This window comes from Castor canadensis, chromosome 11 (genome assembly GCF_047511655.1).
Source record: "Castor canadensis chromosome 11, mCasCan1.hap1v2, whole genome shotgun sequence".
In the NCBI taxonomy this organism is placed as follows: Eukaryota; Metazoa; Chordata; class Mammalia; order Rodentia; family Castoridae; genus Castor; species Castor canadensis.
In genome coordinates this window covers 5,916,963-5,937,164 of record NC_133396.1, presented here as the reverse complement: position 1 = coordinate 5,937,164, position 20,202 = coordinate 5,916,963, and the positions used below count along the sequence as shown (strand labels likewise).

Here is a 20,202-nt window from a genome sequence, read left to right as displayed (position 1 = left end):
AAATTCCCTCTGACTCACTCCTGGGGTGTCTCCTACATAACCTCACAAAATTAGGCCTAAAGGGCAATTTAAAACAAAAACCTCATCCATTTTCCCACACAAATTTGGCCACAATATAGATAATGCCTCAAAATGGCCTGAATTTGGCACTTTTGATCCTAATATTCTCTGAGATCTTGATAATTTTATTAAATGGCAAATTTTATCAAATTTTAATGGCAAATGGCAAGAGAGGCTCCTTATCTTCAGGCTTTCTTTTATCTCAAGTCCTGACCTTCCCTTTGTTCAAACTGTAGCCCCCTCCAAGTCCTCCTTGATTCTCACCCCACCCCCTCAACTCCTGTTCCTAATCCCCTCCCATCAAGTTCTGATCCAGATCCCACTGACAAACCCTCTCCCTTCTCGGTTCCCCCACCCCCCAACCTAACTCCTCAAAGCCCCCTCTCCTCTCTGGAAGACTCTTCCTCCCCCTTTCCCTAGAAAACCTTTCCTCAATCCCAGCGCCTTCCCTTCCTTTCTCCTCTCCTCACATCTGATCCTGAACACACGCTCCCACACCCCTACAACTACCCATATCTACACAGGTTCCCGTTCTCCTCCTACAAGGCAGGAATGGAAGGAACAGGCAGAGTCCATGTCTCTTTTTCTATGCTATATATCTCCCAAATTGAACAAAGATTGGGTTCCTTTTCAGTCCAACAAAATACCGTAAGGAATTCCTCCATCTTACTTGGGCCTATGCCCTCACATGGGGTGACACTTATAACATTATTAATGACACCTATGGAGGATGAAAAGAAGAATACGGAAGGCAGCAGGACACAAATTCCCAGGATCATACGATTTCCTGCCTACTGGCAGGCATGGACAAAAATAGCCATAAACAAGTCAACTAGGATAAGATCAAAGAAGTCACACAAGATCCAGATGAAAACCCTGCTTTTCTCAAGTGCCTTATGGAGGCAATGATCAAATACACTAATTTAAACCCTGCCTTCCAAGAGGACCATATTTTCTTACATCTCCAATTTATCAATCAGCTCCAGACATCTGAAAAAAAGCTACAAAAACTTAAAGAGGGCCCCCAGACCTCTTAGTAAACGCAGCCTTTAAGGTTTTTAACAATAGGAGCGAGGAAGCCAAACAATTAAGGGATAAAAATACCCACACAAAATACTAAATGCTGGCTTCCATTCTCCAAAACCAAAACCAGATACCCCATATCGCCCCAAAAAACCCACCCAAGGAACCCAGCAAACAGTCCTCCAAGGGTCGCTTCCAATGTGGGAACCTGGGACATTGCCCTAATCCACGTCCACTAACAAGACCTTGCCCATAATGTGGACAATGGGGACACTGGAAGATAGACTGTCCGCAGGGAAAACAGCTTTATCCTCGTGCACAGCCTCAAATTCCCAATAGCACCCCAACCAAAGATCCAGTACTGATGTTTCTGCTGAGGGACTGGCAAAACCCAGATCATAAAGCCTCTGCCACTGGCAAGTCCAACGATCCATGGGCAACTGGGACAGCATCAGGGAAGCATATTTCTTTCTTCCTCGATACTGGGGCATCCAGATCAGTTTTAACCAAATATGCAGGTCCCCTTGAAAAGGCCTCCTTCCCTATTATGGGAGTAAGTGGCATATCAAGCAGCCCAACATAATACCCCCTTCTCTATTGCACTTTTGGATCTAAGTCCTTCATACACCCTTTCCATTATTAGGATGAGATATACTCCATATACTCAAAACAACCATTTTTTATACCGTTTGTTAATCCTGGCCAGCCCATGCAACTTATTCTCCCTATATGGACCCTCCACAGTCCAAAACCTCTCCCTACCTCTTATAAGAAATCAATCCCCAAGTTTGGGACATATCCCATCCCTCCATGGCTTCAAATCATACTAAGATTACTTTTAAAGACCCCTCTACCCCTATCGTCATCCCACAATATCCCTTGGGCAGGGAGGGACATATGGGATTAAAATTAATTATAGATCAACTCAAAACCTCTCATCCCTTAATCCTTGTTAACTCCCCTTACAATACTTCCATCATCACAGTTAAAAAACCCAATGGCTCCTTTAGACTAATCCAAGACCTCAGAAAAACCAATGCTGCTATTAACCATATTGATCCTTTGGTTCCTAACCCAAATACTCTTCTCTCCCAGATTCCTCCCCAAACCTCTTTCTTTTCAGTCCTAGATCTCAAGAACGCCTTCTTTATGGTTCCCTTACATTCTCCTTCCCAACCCTTATTTGCCTTCACATGGCCAGATCCCATTACCCACCACACCCAACAGCTAACCTGGACAGTCCTCCCCCAGGGACTCAGAGACTTCCTCCCATCTTTTTGGCTAAGCCCTACAGCAGGATCTCAATTCCCTCGATCTTTTCCCAAGCAAGCTCATCCAGTATGTAGATGACCTCCTTCTATGTAGCCCCTCAAAATCCTTATGTGAAACCCACATCATTATTCTCCTTAATTCATTAGCACACTGGGGATATTGGGTATCAAGAAATAAGGAGAAACTTATTTCAACCTCAGTCTCATTCATGGGACTTTTATTAACTTCAGGATATGGTTAAATACCTCAAAACAAAAAAATTGCCATACTCCAAATTCCGCTTCCCAAGACAAAAAGGGACATTCTTTCTAGGATTAACTGGGTAGTTTAGAATCTGGATTTCTAACTATTCAATAATAGCCAAACCACTATATGAGGCTGCTAGAGGGGGCCCAGATGAGCCTTTACCCTGTCCCAGGGCCCTTCTAACCCCTTTTAGCCTCCTCAAGCAAGCCTTATCAAGGGCACCTGCACTTTCCATTCCAAACCCTAACAAAATTATTCATCTATACCTACACTCAAAGGCCAAGCCTTGGGCCTGGTGGCCCAAAATGCAAGTGACTCAATGGCTCCTATAGCCTACCTCTCCAAACAACGAGACCCCATTTACAGGGGCTAGCCTGCCTGCCAAAAGCATTGGCCACAGCAGCTCTCTTAATACCAGAACTCAAAAAATAACCTTTAACTTACCTGTGACAGTCTGATCATCTCACAATATTTAGGACTTAATTAGCCACAAAGCTGTTAATGCCATCTCCCCATCTCATGTTCAGATCTTACACTCCTTTCTCTTTTGGTCTAACACTCCTTTCTCTTTTGATCTAACTTTTTGGTTGTCAGCGACTAAACCCTGCTTCCCTCTTACCCTCAAACATTCCACCTAACCCAGAGCCCTCAGCTCATGACTGTATTCAGGTACTTGATGAGTCATAACCTTTCATCACATCCTAGACACCCTCATACCCGATGCCCCCACCTGGTTTCTAGACAGCGTTCTACAAAGCCTCCACTACCTAGGCACCTACAGCAGGATATGTGATAGTTGAGGGACACCCAAGTAGTAATACACATACGGTAATAGAAACAAATAGCCTTCCTCCTACAACTACCTCCCAAGGCAGAACTGTATGCTCTTATACGAACATTACAGAGGGCAAAAGACAAGACAATTAACATTTATACAGATTTAAAATACGCATACAGTATCATCCATTCTAATAGCCAGATATGAAAAGAACGGGGCTTCTTAACAACTAAGGGATCCCCAAAACCCAACGTAAAACATATTATGGCCCTTTTACCAGCAGCCACCCTCCCTCACAAAGCTGTCATCCTTCACTGTAAGGGCCACCTAAAAAGATAACACCCTTATATCTATTAGTCATAATTTGGCAGACACCACAGCTAAGCAGGCAGCCCAAAAAATGCCCCCCCAGGTCATTCTACCAATTCACTATAATTACACACAAAAGGAGACAGAACTATTAAAAATTCAGGGGGCTAGCCAGCACAAGGGATACTGGTTTCTTAATAATACCCTTGTTATACCAGAATAACAAATTAAACCCATACTAACTGCCTTCCATCAAGTCTTCCACTCTAACCCTGTCTTTACTTCATTTTATTAAAACCCATATCGCTCCTAATCCTAACTTCCACAAAACACTAAAATAAATCTCATCCTCTGGCAATATATGCTCTAAAACTAACCCCTTATCAAACATCTGGCCCTCCTCCTTTCCCACCCATAAGGCAAGAGTTCACTTATCTGGGTCAGATTGGCAAGTGGACTTTACTAAATATGCCCACTAAGTACATCAGGTATCTCCTAGTTTTTATTGACACCTTAACAGGATGGCTCGAAGCCTTCCCCACTACTAACAAGAGAGCCTCCACAGTGGCCACCATACTTTTCAAGGAGATCATTCCCTGTTTTGGTCTCCCCACATTGCTACAATCAAATAATGGGCCAGAATTTACTTCTACCATCATGCAACAACTGAACTCATGTATTGGGTCAAAATGGCACTTCCATATCCCATCCACAATCCTCTGGAAAAGTAGAAATAGCCAATCACACCCTAAAAAACATACTCACCAAACTTACTCTGAAACTTCGACTGGACTAGATCAAACTATTACCTTTAGCTCTCCTCTGTACCCGAGCCCTTCCTCGAAAGCCTCTGCTAATCAGCGCTTTTGAGACCATATATGGCCACCCTCTAACACCAGGTCTTCCTACAACATTCCCCCTCCTCTGCTTTCTTCTTTACTATCCTACATGAGGATGACACTTTTGACCTTTGTAGATCCCCACCTCTCTTTGTCCTGCAAACCTTGGCCCAGCACAGATAAGGGAATGGATTTATTATAAGGAACCAATAACCCCTCTTCCCTTACAACCTCCTTGGAAGGGCTCCCTATGGGTCATTGTAACAACCCTTACAGCTGTTAAAATTACATGGATACAAACCCTGGTTACATATGTTTTCTATAAAATGAGCCTCATCTTCCCCCAATGCACTGTCCCCGCCTGCTCTCTCCTGTTCCAGGACTGGATCCACCAAGATCCATATCACCCGTCTGTCTCCCATCCAGGAGACTGATGAATCAACTCCTCCCAACAGTACCAGACCTTCCTCCAGATACTTCAGAGCCAACTTAACAATTACACCTGCCACAAGAAAACCTTGCAGAGATCTTCTTGGACCTTTGGCTACAAGGGGATCTCATCGATTTCATGCCTGACCAAATATTCTTCTTCATATTCTTCTTCTTTTGCATTTTCTTCACATTCAACTCTCACCACTCTTATAATGATTCCCTTCTATACCTCTACTCTCTTTATGCATATAGTCCTCTCCCTATCTCTCCAGCTAGCAGTGACGGCCACATTGTTTTTAACCGCGTACTCTTCCTTGATTAACACCTCTGCCCAAATACGTGTATCTGTCAATCCTAATCTCTCCTCTTGCTGGATCTGCATCAGATCCACTGAAAAGGACTGAACTGCACATCCTGCCACTCTGGAGGAATGAAGTAACACAAAAGGAACTTTATACCAGAGCTCCACCCACCTAGGCCTCATGCCCTTTGCCTGCTGTTCACAGAGCAATAATGCTGCAACTGCTTCTCAGGCACTATTTGATTTAAAACTCCAATTAACACCTCTACTAGAAAAATCACAATATTCCACCCCCTCAAAAACAGCCCCTCTTGTGACAGGTTCTACAGCACAAACTGACTTCTATGGGACTGCACCTTTATGTATACAATGACCCCACTTCCCGGATTCCAAACCCATAGGCTCTCTTAATAGTTCCCAATGAGCACAGACTCTCTTCCTTCCACCCCCCCATAACAGCCAATTCCAGTTTTTTAATCAAAGGGACAACAGGTATAAACACATCAAATGGCCTGCTTCTTGACCTCCAACTTATCCATTCTGACACACTCTCATCCCCTCCCCGCAGGGCAATTTTACTACAAGCCACGTCAGACTTTTGTAACTGGAGACTATACCCCAGTGCTATTCTAGTCTTTAACATACCAGTACTCTACCCAAATCCCTTCTCCAAAAGTGACTGGAAATTGTTATTTACACCCCACTCCTGGCTTTTCCTTTATCCACCAATGCACCGACTTATCATGGAATCCCCCCATGACCACTAGTGCTTCGTTCCCTCTTTTACAAACCCTTTTAACGGCCTCCCCTCCACCTCCTTCTACTCATATGAAAGAGAACAAAACTCCTCTTCCCTTTCGAATTAATGGGATGCCTCTCCCCCTCTGCAGGAATCTTCTTTCTGTGCGGGTCCCAAGCATATAGATGTCTACCTACTAACTGAATGGGAGTTTGTACCCTTGTTTTTCTGGTTCCCCCTTCCTCCTATATTATTAACACAAAAAGAGGTATCGGCCTCACCCCTCCTAGTGGTGGGACTAGGCCTCTTAACTGGGATTAGGACAGGATCTGCCAGATTAGGGCTGTCAATCAGCCAGTTCCAAAAACTATCCACAGCTCTAAAGGAAAGCCTCAATGACATTGCCTTACAGATTTCAGCAATCCACGATCAGATAGATTCATTAGCAGCAGTGGTTTTACAAAACAGGAGGGGATTAGATAGCTATGCCTCTTCTTAGGGAAGGATTGCTGTTTCTTTACCAATAAATCTGTCATAGTTAGAGACGGAGTAAAAAAAACTTAGAGATAGGGTACAACAGCTAACATCTTCACAACCCACTAATATCCTCTCCTCCTTGTACCCATGGCTCATCCTGTTGGCAGTTCCTCTCATCCTTGTTTGTCTGACTTTAATGTTTTTACCATGTCTCATTAATATCCTCCAAATATTTTTACAGGAGCATATTACTGCCATTTCTCAGGCTACCTCAGGGGAACAATTTAAAGCCATCATGCTTCTACAAACTCTCCAGGCTCGACAACCCCCAACATAGTCCCTGGCCAGCAGGAAGTAGCCGAAGACTGGTGACACCCTTTATCACTTATATGTATGTATGTATATATGTATGTGTGTGTATGTGTGTGTGTATATATGCATATATATATATGTATATATATATACATATATATATATACACATATACATATAAACATAAAGAGCCTGAAATGCTGGAATATTGAGAAACACTGGAACAATGCAAATATGGCTACCTCTGATAAAAGAGTTAGAAAAAAACAGCACACATGGTGGCTGCCCAGCCCCAATGACCTTCTCACTAATGTCCAGTACTTCCCCCATGTCCAGCATCTCCCTCCACTCCCCCTTCACATCCATCTTATCTAATGCCTGCCCCCATTCAACCTCTCTTTCCCCACCACAGGGGGCTTAAAAACTCCAGCTTGTAAGAAAGGTATGCTCTTGCCCCTCTCAGAGTGTTATGCTGATGGCCAAGGGTCCCTCTCAGGTCTCCTCTCCCTAATAAAAACCTGCTGCTTGTGAATGTTGCAGATTCTTTCTGGCATGTCTCTCATTTTGGCTTCTTCACTTCATGTTTGAAAATGTTCAGTTAGTTAACAAATATTTAAGGCAATTAAAACCCTGCTAACCCTTAAGAACCTGTTGCACCAATAAAGTGACCATTGTAAGGGGCCACAGTGCTTTCAGAACTTTCCCCAGAGGAACTGCCTTCCCTGTCCTGCCTCATCTTCAGATGAAGAACTTCAGTGGGCTGACAGTGTGGCTCAGTGGCAGAGTACTTGCCCAGTATGGTGAGGTGCTGGGTTCCCACCCCAGAAGCACAAAAAAGTAAATAAAGAATTTCAAAAGATGACAATAACGTTATACCTCTGTTTTGTTCAGTGGGGACTTCTTGGCCCACTCAAATAAGTTTTCATACACATTCCCATCATAGCGGCCAAGAACAGAGCCAAGCGTGGCATCCTTGAAATCAAAGGCATCAACCAAAGCAACAGCATTGGGGCGAATTACAGTGAGCAACTCCAATATACGCTGGTTCACTTGTGCAATTTGAGACCCTGTCATGATATTCCCCTAAAAGAAATCAAAATAAACCAATGAATAAAAATATGTATATTCATACATACAAACACCACAAAATAGATGACAATTATTTTTCTTAAAAAAAAACTTCTATCTAGAAAATACTGACCTGAAGAAAATCTCCTGCCTTCTGACTGATTCCATATAGAGAATATAAGACACATAAGTTCCTTAAGACAACTTGAATGGATTTATCTTGAATTTCATGTAGTTTTTCCGAAAAAAGCTTTACTACGACATAGTGGCAATGTGCCTAGATAAAGAAAACAATGGAGTGTTAGAACCATGGAAAACACCCAGTCACTAGGGTGGAGGAGGGAAGAGGAAAATAACTACCACTGACCTCACTTGCTCGAACAAGGTCAACAGAAGTTAGGTTCCATGCTACCTCCTTGCTTTTCCTGTGACTCAGTTCAGCCTGAAGATTTTTTGCAGCAATTTCTACTAATCTGTTAAGAAATGAAGGAGAAGGGGGCATCTAAGGAAATGATTCACAGTTCCCAAGCTTTCATCTCTCAGGCCCCCAACAGAGGCCTTGGGCTGGGTGAGCTCACCTGAATGCACGAAGCTTGTACGCTTCAGTCAGGCTCTCAGGGCTGTTGATGTCCACCACAGTTGGCCAGACTGCCACCTGCTGTGGCTGGATGCGCTGACTGGGCAGGTCATTCAAGTAGGACACCGTGCCATCCAACAACTTCCCTGACTGCACCTGGTCATAGCTTTTCATCAAGAACCTAAAAATTACCAGTACACGTGGCTTTTAGTGACTCTGTGTCATGTGACAGGTGTTTCATATTTGCTTGTCTGACACAAGATAAAAGCAGGATGAAAGCAAAACTACAGACCTTTCAAGACAAATATACATGTGGTGAACAGAAAGCATGGCCACAGGAACCTATGAAAAAGACTTGAACGAATAGGAGAAATGAATTTGATTCTCACCTGGCTGTCTGCAGCATCATGACAGTGTTTTCTCCCTCGAAGGTGCAGGCTGGGGTGAAGGTGACATAAATATTTGGAATACCACTGCTATGGGAATAGCCATGCCCACCGCAAGCCATCCGACACTCTTCGATAGCAGAATTTGCTGTCCAGGTGGTGAAAGCCTTAAGCCCAGCAGTGAGGGCATGAAGCTGAGGGGACAAGCACAGGCTGTGAGAACATCCGTGATGCTCAGAGTCCACATTCCAGTGAGAAAACATCATCCTTCTCTAAAGTTCTAAAGACGCTGGTCCAGATCCGGCCGCTGTGCACATCAACTGAAAAAACAGCCCCCCGACTGGCTTGAATTAATAATGCTTCCATACCCCTTCTGAACTGTGTCACCTGGCAAACAGTCACCTCTAAAAGTCTTATCCTTACGTCTTGTCCACTTTCAACAACAAAAAGTTCTAAGAACTGTAACACTTTGAGGACATCCCAATGTGTAACTGCTTCTGGACATTTCCCAACAGGCAAACATGAAACGTTAAGGGTGCCCACAAAGTGGAGACTAAACACATACCTCAGGTAGTTCACTCAGGTCCCCTTGGCCTATGCCTTCATTAATCCGATGGTAAGTGTCCTTCATGTATTTGCCTACGAACTGGAAGGCATAGGCAGTGGCCAGAAGTGGAAAGAGTTTATACTGCTGGGTTTGAAAGTCCAAAATCTGTGGTTCTGGCTCACTAAATTATATAGAAAAAGGAAAAAATAACAGTAAATAATGATATAGAACTTGCTGTCTACCAGGTTTTAGTCTGAGCACTGTGACATTAATTTGCTTAATCTATAAGATAGCTATTAATACCCTCATTTTACAAATGGGGCAAATGAGGGGAAAGGATCTGTCTGAACCAGGCATGGTGGTGCCATGACTGTAATCCTAGCTACACTGCAGACAGAGATCAGGAGGATTGCGGTTCAAGGCCAGCCTGGGCAAATAGTTTGAGAGACCCAATCTTGATAAAACCCATCACAAAAAAGGGCTGGTGGAGTGACTAAAGGGGTAAAGAGCACCTGCCTAGCTAGCTGAGGCCCTGAGCTCAAATCAAACCCCCCAGTACCACCTAAAAAAAAAAAAAGTAGAATTAGAGGCTGGCCTAGGCTACAGTACAAGATCCTGTCTCAAAAAACCAAAGAAAAAATTAAACAAAATAATCTATCTGAGGTCACACATCTAATAAATAGCTGATCCTCAATTTATTTTTAATTTTTATTTTATTTTTAGCAGTATTGTGGATTGAACTTATGGCCTTAGGCTTGCTAGGCAAGCATTCTATCACTTGAGCCACACCTCCAGACCTTTTGCCCAGGTTGGCCTCAATCTTCCTACATATGCCTTCCACACAGCTGCGATCACTGTGCCTGGCTTTTTCTTTTCCTTTTTTTTTTTGGTGTTCCTGAGGTTTGAACTCAGGGCCTCATACTTGCTAGGCAGGCGCTCTATTACCCAAGTCACTCTACCAGTCCTTTTTTTTGCATTAGGTATTTCTGAGATAGAGTCTCACAAACTATTTGCTTTTTACTGTGATCCTCCTGATCTCTGCCTCCTGAGTAGCTAGGATTATAGATGTGAACCACCAGCACCCAGCCTGGCTTGTTCTTTGAGACATGGTCATGCTAACTTTTTTGCCTGAGCTAGCTTCAAACTGTGATCTTCCTATCTTTGCCTCTAAAGTAGCAGGGATTATAGGTGTAAGCCACAGTGTCCACCAAGACCATGCTCTTAAACACTTTATTCTACTTCCTTAGGTACACAGAATCTCCTAGCTGTGAAATTCCTATCTGCCCTAGTCTTTCCAGTGTGACTAAGGAAACCATATCTCATAGCAACATAGAAAAACAAAGCTATTTAACCTCACAAGAGGAAGTTGATACTATGAAGAGGTCTAGTACTTTTTGGTTTTTTTTGGAGACAAGATCTTGCTATGTAGCCCAGACTGGCCTCAAACTCATGCTCTTCCTGCTTTATCCTCCTACCATGAGGTCTGGCTGAAGGTCTGTTCTTATCAGTTTCTTTTTTTTTTGGTACTGAGGATTGAACCCAAGACTTAATGCATGGTAGGCAAGTGCTCTACCACTTGAGTCACACACCCAGCCCTTCTGTTTTTGAGATAAGGTCTCACCGACTTACCTGGGTTGAACTCCTAAATAACTGCTAAGCCAGGCCTTTTTTTTTTTTTTTTTTTTTTTTTTTTGTGGTAGTGCTAGGGATCGAACCCAGGGCCTCTCAGATGATAGGCAAGTGCTCTACTAGCCCCAATTTCTTTATTCTTTACAGGAATTAAGTTTAATGCCACTTTCTTAACCCACCTCCAACCCCTTTGATTTTTGTTTTGTTTTTGGGATAGGGTCTTACAAACTGCCTGGCCTCAAACTCACAGTCCTCTTGCCTCTGCCTCTCAAGGAGGTGAGATTACGGGCCTTCATAATGCCCATTTTTTCATACATAATTTATAGTTGATAGTAATTACAATAGACCATTAGTGTCTATGGGTATATGGTTCCAAGGAGACTGGTCCTTGAAGAAAAACCAGAAATGTTCAGGATGCATGAAGATTTTTTTTTTTGGGTGGTACTGGGTTCTGAACTCAGGGCTTTGTACTTGTAAGGCAAGCACTCTACCACTTGAGCCACTCCACCAACCAAGGATGCACAAAGTTTAAACAAAATTGATGATAACACAGTACTGACAGCTTTTCCACATCAACTGAGCTGCATAATGCATACAGGAATATTTATTTTTGATAGGGCTGGTCAAAACCATGTATAATAATTCCACGAATAAGGTGGGCTTACTGTATACTTTTTAAACTGTTTCAAACATTTCATTTATCTTCATTCATTTTTAGAATTCGATTAGTATTACTTTTATTTTTCTTATATTAAAAATAGTAAAGGAGGAATGGGAATGTAGGTCAGTGGGAGAGCGTTTTGCTCAGAAGGATCAAAGCACTGGGTTTGATATCCAGCACCAGAGGGTACTAGGGGAGTGAACTGGTTATTTCCATCTTTCTTCTTAAGTGAAGGAATCCTAGACACTAAGTAGCAGGCTGAAGTTCACCGTCACCCTAGCTAATATTGTGTAAGCCCATGCATCTTCTCTATCCATATTTGGGAATTCTAATATTGAATAGGGTCAATATCACTGACTTCAGCATTGAGCCCAACTTAGATCACATCCTCACCCTGGCTTGATTTCAGACTGGTGCCTCACAGCACTGTATCTTATGGCAATGGTGCACGCCTTGGACAGACACCGAGCTGCTTCTCCCACGAGGAAGGACCTGACGAACACCATGGTCCCGTAGGTCAGCTTATTATTCAGGGGTTTCACGTATGTGCCATCAGGCTTCACCTGGAACAACAGCATCATCAGGACCCAAATTGTCTGAAATACTAAACTCTCACTTTCTACTCTGACCTACTGAATCAGTAGGAATGGCTTGACAATTAGGGTTTTAATAGGCCTTCCAGGAGACTCTAAGGCATGTAAAAGGTTGCGAACCATGGGCTTATTAGCAAGTCAACTGCTTCTGACTTCACTATCAGCATAAAAAAAGCACCACAAGTAAAACATGTTGTCATCTTCTAAAGGCAGATTCTTCTAGCCCCATGATTATCAACAGTCACCACATCCCCACTGTGGGTACCCTTGCTCCTGTTTTCTATCTAAATATACCTGGGCATGCTTCATTAGCATGTTTTCTCTGGGAATACGATAGTTGTCCATCTTCAGGTAGCCATTATCCATCTCTTCATAACCAAATTTGGGGCCGATGTCCCCAACAGTAATACCTTCCACAGATAAAAGCAAAGACGTGAGATTTTTCTTTTTTTTTGTTAGTACTACCATGGAGTACCATGGAGTGCCTCACACATGCTAGGCAAATACTCTACCACTGAGTTATACCCCCAGCCCTTTCATGTTATTTTGAGACAGAGTCTTGCTAAGCTTCCCAGTCTGGAATCGAACTTGTAATCCTCCTGCCTCAGTCTCCAGAGTGACTAATTATAGGCATGTGCTAGATTGCTGGCTGACATGGGACTTTTATGCTACTGAATTCCTGGCCTTCCCTCTTCTTTAGTTGTGCCTTATACTTTTTGGAGAGGAAAATGCTCAGTTAAATTTTACCTCAACAGCAGATGAGCAATTCTTACCTGGCAAGGGCTTGTGGGTCCCAATTTCACGAATGGGAACAATAAAGGCATGCAATCCATAGCACTTCCCCTGAGTGAAGAGCTGGGCAAGAACGATCGCGTGGTTGGAAGTCTTCCCAACTGCACCATTGAAGAGAACAGAAGAGAAGTGAGCAGAGGTTGCTGCATTTTTAAAGTGTGGAAACAGAAGACTAGATAAAGGTGTATCCAAGACAGCATGAGTGTGGTGGCACACGCCTGTAATCCCAAATACTTGGGTGGCTGAGGTAATAGGATCATGTGTTTCAGGACAGCCTGGGCTACATGGAGAGTTCAAAGTCACTTTGTCTCAAAAAACAAAAATAAAGCAAAAAGACAGCATGAGCCAGAGCAATACAGTATGTCCAGAAAGCCTTTCCTACTTGTGGAGAAGTCTTCTACCTAAGTTCTGGAAAAAAAGTCACATAAGCTCATAATTATTAAAATTTATTGAATTTCAGCAAAGCAGTCCTTCATTTTTAAAAAGACAGCCTGTAATCCAAGATTGGTGGGGGGAGCATGCAGCCCTGAGGCAGGACAGCTTGGGTTACATCATGAGACCCTGTCTCAAAACAAATGAATACCAAAAAAAAAAGACAACTGTATTATCTGTTCTACTGTTTTCTCATACATTTATATAAAGAACGTTAATTTTAATTGCTTTTTCTTCTTTCTGGCCATGCTGTCCAAAATTGTAGCCAATAGCCACATGTAGCTACTTGTACTTAAATTAAATATAATTAAGTACAGTTCCTCAGTCAACCACCAATATTTCAAATACCCAGTAACTCCAAGTTACTGACAAGCTGACATATTAAAAGGCAAAGTCAGAGAATATTTCCATCATTACAGTAAGTCCTCTGGATCAGGATGGCTTTTAGTTAGTACATCCAGATATCTTTATCTTTTGTATGTTAGGCTTTTTAAAAAATAAAATGTGTATGTTTAGACATTAAAAATATATATTGTGAGGGGCTGGATGTGTGGCTCACGTGATAGAGCATGAGTTTAAACCCCATACCAAAAAAAAAAAAAAAAAAAAAAAAGTACAGGTGTGTGTGTATACATACATATGTATATATACACAGAATATACTAACTACACCTTCAATTCATATTCCAAGACAGTAACTTGGAAAGAAGATACTGCACTTGATCTTAGCCAAAAGGCCGAGAAGCAATGAAAAAAAGATACTAAATAAAAATCTCATGTCAAATTTATTTAAAATAAAAATATCAAAACAACATGAGTATTTGGCAAGATAGAAATGACAAACAGGGACTGGAGATGTAGTTCAGTGGTATAGGGTCTGCCTAGCCAGCATGAGGCTTGGGTTTGCCCCTAGCACCTCCCTCAAAAAAAAAAAAAGTGACAAATAGGAGAATATTAATATTTTAAATGATGATTAGGAAAACTGGTAATATTTGGGAAACTTTAGATTGAAAAATTAAAAGCAGTTTAAGATATCCATAATTTCTATGCCTTTATAATATATAAATATGTGTAACATGAGCCACAAGAAAATGTGAAATAGCATAGTTTAAGACTTAGGGTTTTTCTCTGTATTTCAAAATGATATTCTCACATAAACTCTACATTGTAAATAAAAATTCATAATTAATCTTCAAAACACACAAATGCCAAAGCATCAAATGTCAAAACTTCACTTACGCCCACCAGGCCACCACTTAATGGAGGTCACTGTAGGACTGTTGAGAATGAACTCTTGGGTTTTGGGGTCATACGTGGCAGTGGTTTCCAAGCCTCGAAGATGAGTTCCTAAGGAAATAAATTACATTCACTTCAGAAAAAACATAGAGAAAAAATAGATGCAGGGTAAAATTTCCTGCCCGATTCTTTAAACTCTAGTATTTTAGAGGAAAAGACAATCTAACAGCAACACATTTGTAGATGACAACAAATGGCTGGTAACCAAGATGCTCAACTTCCTATACTACCGGTCAGTTCCCAATAGGTAAAAACATAAGTGTCATGTATATTCCATTTCCATACTTGATTCAGTGGATTGTAACATCTATTTAGATCAATGAAAAGAAAATGAAAAGGTAGCTTAAAATAGTGCTTTCCTTAGATCACAAGTATGAATCTAACAGACGTTTACTATCCTTTTAAACCCATCTCTAAGTTTCATGTGTGCCAATTTCAACTCATGTGTACTGTGTTCACACATCAATTCAACATCCTGGAGTGTACCACTTAGAAAAGTAAGATAGTATATAACAGGAAAAGACTTTAGCTAAAGTTTTTGCAAATTGAGAAGTTATTTCAGAATGATTGTGAGAGTGGAAAATAAGAATTTAAAAAGGTATATTCATTAGGAGGAAGAAAAAGGGATTTTTAAAAACTCTTCTGAAAGTCCAGTAATAATGCCTATTTTCACTCTATAGATTTCTGATTTAATCCTTGCTGGTTCATGAGAGAAGATTTCCCAGCTTTGTGTTTACTGGAGACAGACCAGGACTTCTGCCTTAAATTCTAGTATAAATATGCCAAAATTCCTTTTTTTTGTGGGGGTGGATGGAAAGTGCTGGAGTTTGAATTCAGGCTTTTGTGCTTGTTAGGCAAGCACTCTACCGCTTGAGCCTCAGCCCCCAAATTCTTTAAAAAGCTGCCTTTACCAAACTACTTTGATAATGCTACACTTCATCAAACACTTTGAAATATTTAGAAATCTCCAAATTGAGTAACAGAAATGGCCAATTTATGTGATCCACCTTCTGATGGGGCATCAAGAAAGCAGGCATTTAATAAATTCCTTAACCAAAGAAGATTTTACAGAGCAAAAAAAGATGGCACATTTACAGAGCAGAAACAGACAAAGTGTTTTCAGATGGACCATTGAGCTGAACAGTATTCCACATGACACTGGTGAAAATCCTGCAAAATACTACTCAGCACTGAATAAGGAAAGGCAGTTGTGCAGAATTAAAGAGCAAGGGGCGAATATACACTGGTTTTTCTGAATCCTCAGAGCAGAAAAAAATGAAGTAAATGAATGGCTAACAGAGACACCAGTTCAGAACAAGATGATAAGAGGAACAGCCACCACTTCCGGCCCCATCTAGGTTCATGAAGAAAGGCAGGTAAGGGTTATGAAAAAGAAAAGTCTATAGAATTTGAAACTACTGCCTGAAAGTACAGCTTATCTTAATCTTTCTAACCTCTGGCAGAGCTACTTTCAGAACTTTTCTGAATTTACTGAATCAAGGTAGTGATAACTCCAAGGCACAAAATTTTGTACATTTTGATTATAATAAGCTATTCATTTCCCTTGAACAAGTCAAAAAGCACGCATATGATTAATGAGTATTTCTTCTGAGACTTGCAAAAGTGCAGTAGGGTATCAGCACATAGCTGCAAAACTGATGGGTTCACATTCTATGTGCAGATTCTATACAACTTGAGGGAACAAGAAAAATCATTTGGTAAGGCCTGACTAATCATTCTTGACCTTCTGAAGGGGAACCATGAAAAAAACAACCAGCAAATCACTCTGATAACATAACATAATCTTTAATTTCCACTGACCAAGTCAGTGTCTATGTTCAAAGCTGGACTCTGCAGGAGGAGCTCATTCAAACACATGGCGGGCACTCCAAATGTGCCCAACTGGCAGGGGCCCGCCCACCCAGGAGGTAGACTGAATACACTGTACCATGACCCATCTCTGTCTGTGCATAAGTGCCAGTGATCTCCAAATTCCAGGCTGGCATGAAGAAGCGCTCCTGCTGTTCTGCGGTGGCCTGGTGAAGTAAGGTGGGCAGGAACATGCCCAAGTGAAGATCCAAAGGCTCAGGCCGCCCTCGGTGCACAAAGCTTCGAAGAGATACCAAGGACCGGCGTTTGAGAGAAGCATCATCAGGTGTGAGAGAATCAGCAATTTGAACAGTTAGAGCAGGGAAGGAGAAAAAAAACCTCTGTAAGTATGAATCAGTCATGCGCACTTCATCATGGATGGGAGCACTGCCCCTTTCTGTATTACTTTATAACTCTCAGCAATTTTCATCTGTCTTAAGTTGGTAAAGATTGTGGCAGGAACCAGCTACACATCCCAAAGCCCATGCAGCAGAAATTGATGTATACAAGCAAGGCAGGACTTCCGCCTGGCAAATAAGTCAAAGGAAATGAAAAATTTGAAAAGACTGAATGGAATGGAAATGTCTGTGGTTTACTTGGATGGAATGGAGACAGGAGAACACAGCAGTTCTCTGAGAGTGACAATACAATCCCCTGGTATAAGGATTTTCCTAGATGCAATTTCAGTAATGCTTCTAGGCTGAGATATTTTCGTTTGCCTACAAAGCATTCATATTCCTTCCATAACTGATCGTTTCATTCAGATTCATCATGTCAAATATTCGACCATGCTTTACTGAAACAAATTAATACAAAAACTGACAGTGCTCTTCATCCCAATAATTTCAGAATTCAAAAAGACATGCAATTTCTAATGAAAAAATAATAATTAAAAATTACAGATTTGCGCATAACAAGCTCTCCATTACAATTATATAGGAAGTATCACTAATGATAATAAATACCTTGGTTTTAGTCTTAAATCTGGGGTCATTATTCTCCACCTAAAATTCGCAGGTATCAGCTATTTGTGGTGACATACACCTGTAATCCCAGCACTTGGGAGGCTGAGGCAGGAGGATAGAGAATTCAAGGCCAGCCTGACCCACATAGAAAACAGGAGGCTAGCCTGGACTATAGCAAGACTTGTTTCAAAAGAAGAAAATGTTAATAAACTGTAGGTATTTAGGCTTTTGTGTGAATTTATTTTGAAGGTTATGAAAAAGTTCTATATGCCTTTGTGTTTTACATGTCATTGGCATTCTGATTAACTTCTAGCTCCCAATTAATCAACTCTATATTGCTTTTATTCTATTTAATTATCTAAGGAATGAGTCCAAAGTTTCTGTTTTCCCTCTTTTCAGTTTGTTCTATCTAAGGTGAGGAGGAAAATAAGGCTACACTGCTCAGCAAAGTTAGACATTTCTTTCAAACAGCTGTACTTTCAGCTAACCAATCATATAAAAATTTGAAGAGTGTGGGACTGAATCCCTTACCTTGCCAAGGCTGAACTGGCTTAAGTACCTTGCTCAGGTCAAAATGGTAATGGCGAAACAAGAACGAGGACCTAGTTATCATGATGGGCACAGTGGTTCACATCTGTAAAACTAGCCATTTGAGAGGTGAAGAACAGCCTGGTCAAAAAAGTTACCAAGAACTCCCCATCTCAACCAATTAGCTGGGCATGGTGCCATGTGCCGAAAATTCCAGCTCTTCAGGAGGCAGAAGTAGGAGGATCAAGGTCCAGGCCAGCCCTGAGCAAAAACCTCAGACCTTATCAGAATAAATAGCTAAAAGAAAAAGGGCTGGGGGCATGGCTCAAGTGGTAAAGCACCTGCCTAGCAAGTACCCTGAGTTCAAACCCTGGTACCACCAAAAACATGAAATAAAATAAAAAAGGTTCATCATATAATTCTCTCTCCTAGCTGGAGATATTATTGTGCACCATGGGCTGAGGACATGCTAAAAAAATCAAAGCTGTCCTTGGAAGCATCACAAGTGGAAACTCCAACAAGATGTTATTACTGGTAGAAAATGGGTAAAGGGTTCATAGGGCCTCTTAGTACTATTTTTGCAACTTCCTATGAATCTACAATCGTTTTAAAATTAAAAAAAAAAAAGAGAGAGAAGGAGAAATCCCCATAAAAACACACTCATAGGATGACAGTGCCTTTTGCACTCCCAAACAGGAATGTCAACTCTCCCCAGCTTTTAAGACCAGTGTCAAGAGTTAGGCATGTGTTCATAGTGGAGCATTTTGCCTCGGGTTCAGTCCCAAACAAAGAAAAAACACCAGTGTTGATCCTTGGCACCAAAATACAAGTTAAATAAATACATACATACATAAAAATAGGAAGGTAGAGGCAGGAAATGGAGAGTTCGATGCCAACTTGAGCAAAGTTAGTGAGACTCTGTCTCAAAAACGAAAGGACTGAGTGCTCAAATGGTAGAGCACTTGCCAACAAGCACTAGGTCCAAGGTTTAATCCCCAGTACAGTGAAAATAAATGACTAAAATTTAAAAATGATTTAGTATCAGGCTAGGGGTGTAGCTCAGTAGCAGAGTTCATGCTTAGCATGCTCCAGGCCTTGGTTAAATCCCTAGTCCAGCTCCCCCTCTAAAAACTAGTATCTAGGGAGAAAAATAAATGTCCAGATCCTAAAAGGGAAAACCTGAAGTAGCACCAAAACCTGGGATCTGGGAGTCGCTCCTTTTAGCACTTTCATTGGAGCTGTTCCTTATTACTAGAAATCAGTGATTCCTAGTGAAGGAAAAGCATTATGGAGCCCCATCAAACGAATGGAAGCTTTGTACTTGTTGTGTGCTGTGGTGTAATGACAAGCACTACACATTACCACAGAATATACTTAGCAGGACAGGGAGTCAAACTACTACAATCAGAAACTGTTGAGACTGAAACACGTTTTAGGGAGAAAAATGTCTCTTGTGACTAGGATAAGGATTATTCAGAAGTACATAAAAATTTGAAATGTTACAAGGAGAAAGTGACAGCTTTTTTGACTTAAACAAAATATTTGTTATAAAAAACCTGACTATAAGTGATAGCAATTACTTATTACTTTAAAATAACTTATTATAAAATTATAAAACACTAGCATTATACTTGGTGAATTACTAACGTCAGTTCTTTTTCAATGATTATATTGAAAGGCTTCTCAGTCTCTCCTTCCACAAGCTAGGAGGCTGGAAAGGCTAACAACTAACACTGAGGAAAAGAAATTAATAGATGAGACAGGAAAAGATAAAAATCCTAGAAATCATCAATGACAAAACACTGGTGGTAATAAATGAACTAGGAAAAGCTATGGGCCATAAAAAGGAAAAAAATCAGCTTCATTCTTAGGATCATTCATGTGGAAATGTTAGTAAAGACACAGGAAACTTACAAAAGGAACAAAATGTTTAAAATTTGTTAGGCAAATTACCCGATATCACTGATTTATTTATTTATTTACTTACTTATTACTGATTTATTTAAAAGCATGAAGTTCTGAGTTCGATCCCCAGTATCACAAAAAGGAGAGAAAATATAAATGTCTAACAT

The 20,202-nt window shown here is 41.2% G+C and overlaps 1 protein-coding gene and 1 pseudogene across 3 annotated transcripts in view; both read right to left on the bottom strand.

Annotated features, from left to right (window-relative positions):
• The window catches only part of Acox1 (acyl-CoA oxidase 1), a 34,179-nt gene that overhangs the window by 3,959 nt on the left and 10,018 nt on the right, over positions 1-20,202 (bottom strand). For 2 of the 3 annotated variants that reach the window (XM_020159338.2, XM_074045089.1), the window contains exons 3-13: positions 16,717-16,877; positions 14,712-14,819; positions 13,023-13,142; positions 12,544-12,659; positions 12,050-12,219; positions 9,385-9,547; positions 8,823-9,013; positions 8,435-8,614; positions 8,224-8,329; positions 7,990-8,133; positions 7,665-7,871 (exon numbers count right to left, since the gene is read on the bottom strand). In XM_020159338.2, the coding sequence (XP_020014927.2) occupies positions 7,665-7,871; positions 7,990-8,133; positions 8,224-8,329; positions 8,435-8,614; positions 8,823-9,013; positions 9,385-9,547; positions 12,050-12,219; positions 12,544-12,659; positions 13,023-13,142; positions 14,712-14,819; positions 16,717-16,877 (1,666 nt within the window). The remainder of the gene's footprint in view (positions 1-7,664; positions 7,872-7,989; positions 8,134-8,223; positions 8,330-8,434; positions 8,615-8,822; positions 9,014-9,384; positions 9,548-12,049; positions 12,220-12,543; positions 12,660-13,022; positions 13,143-14,711; positions 14,820-16,716; positions 16,878-20,202) is intronic. The other variant, XM_020159340.2, reaches the window with a different exon arrangement.
• Positions 14,082-14,221, bottom strand: LOC141414218 (U2 spliceosomal RNA; annotated as a pseudogene).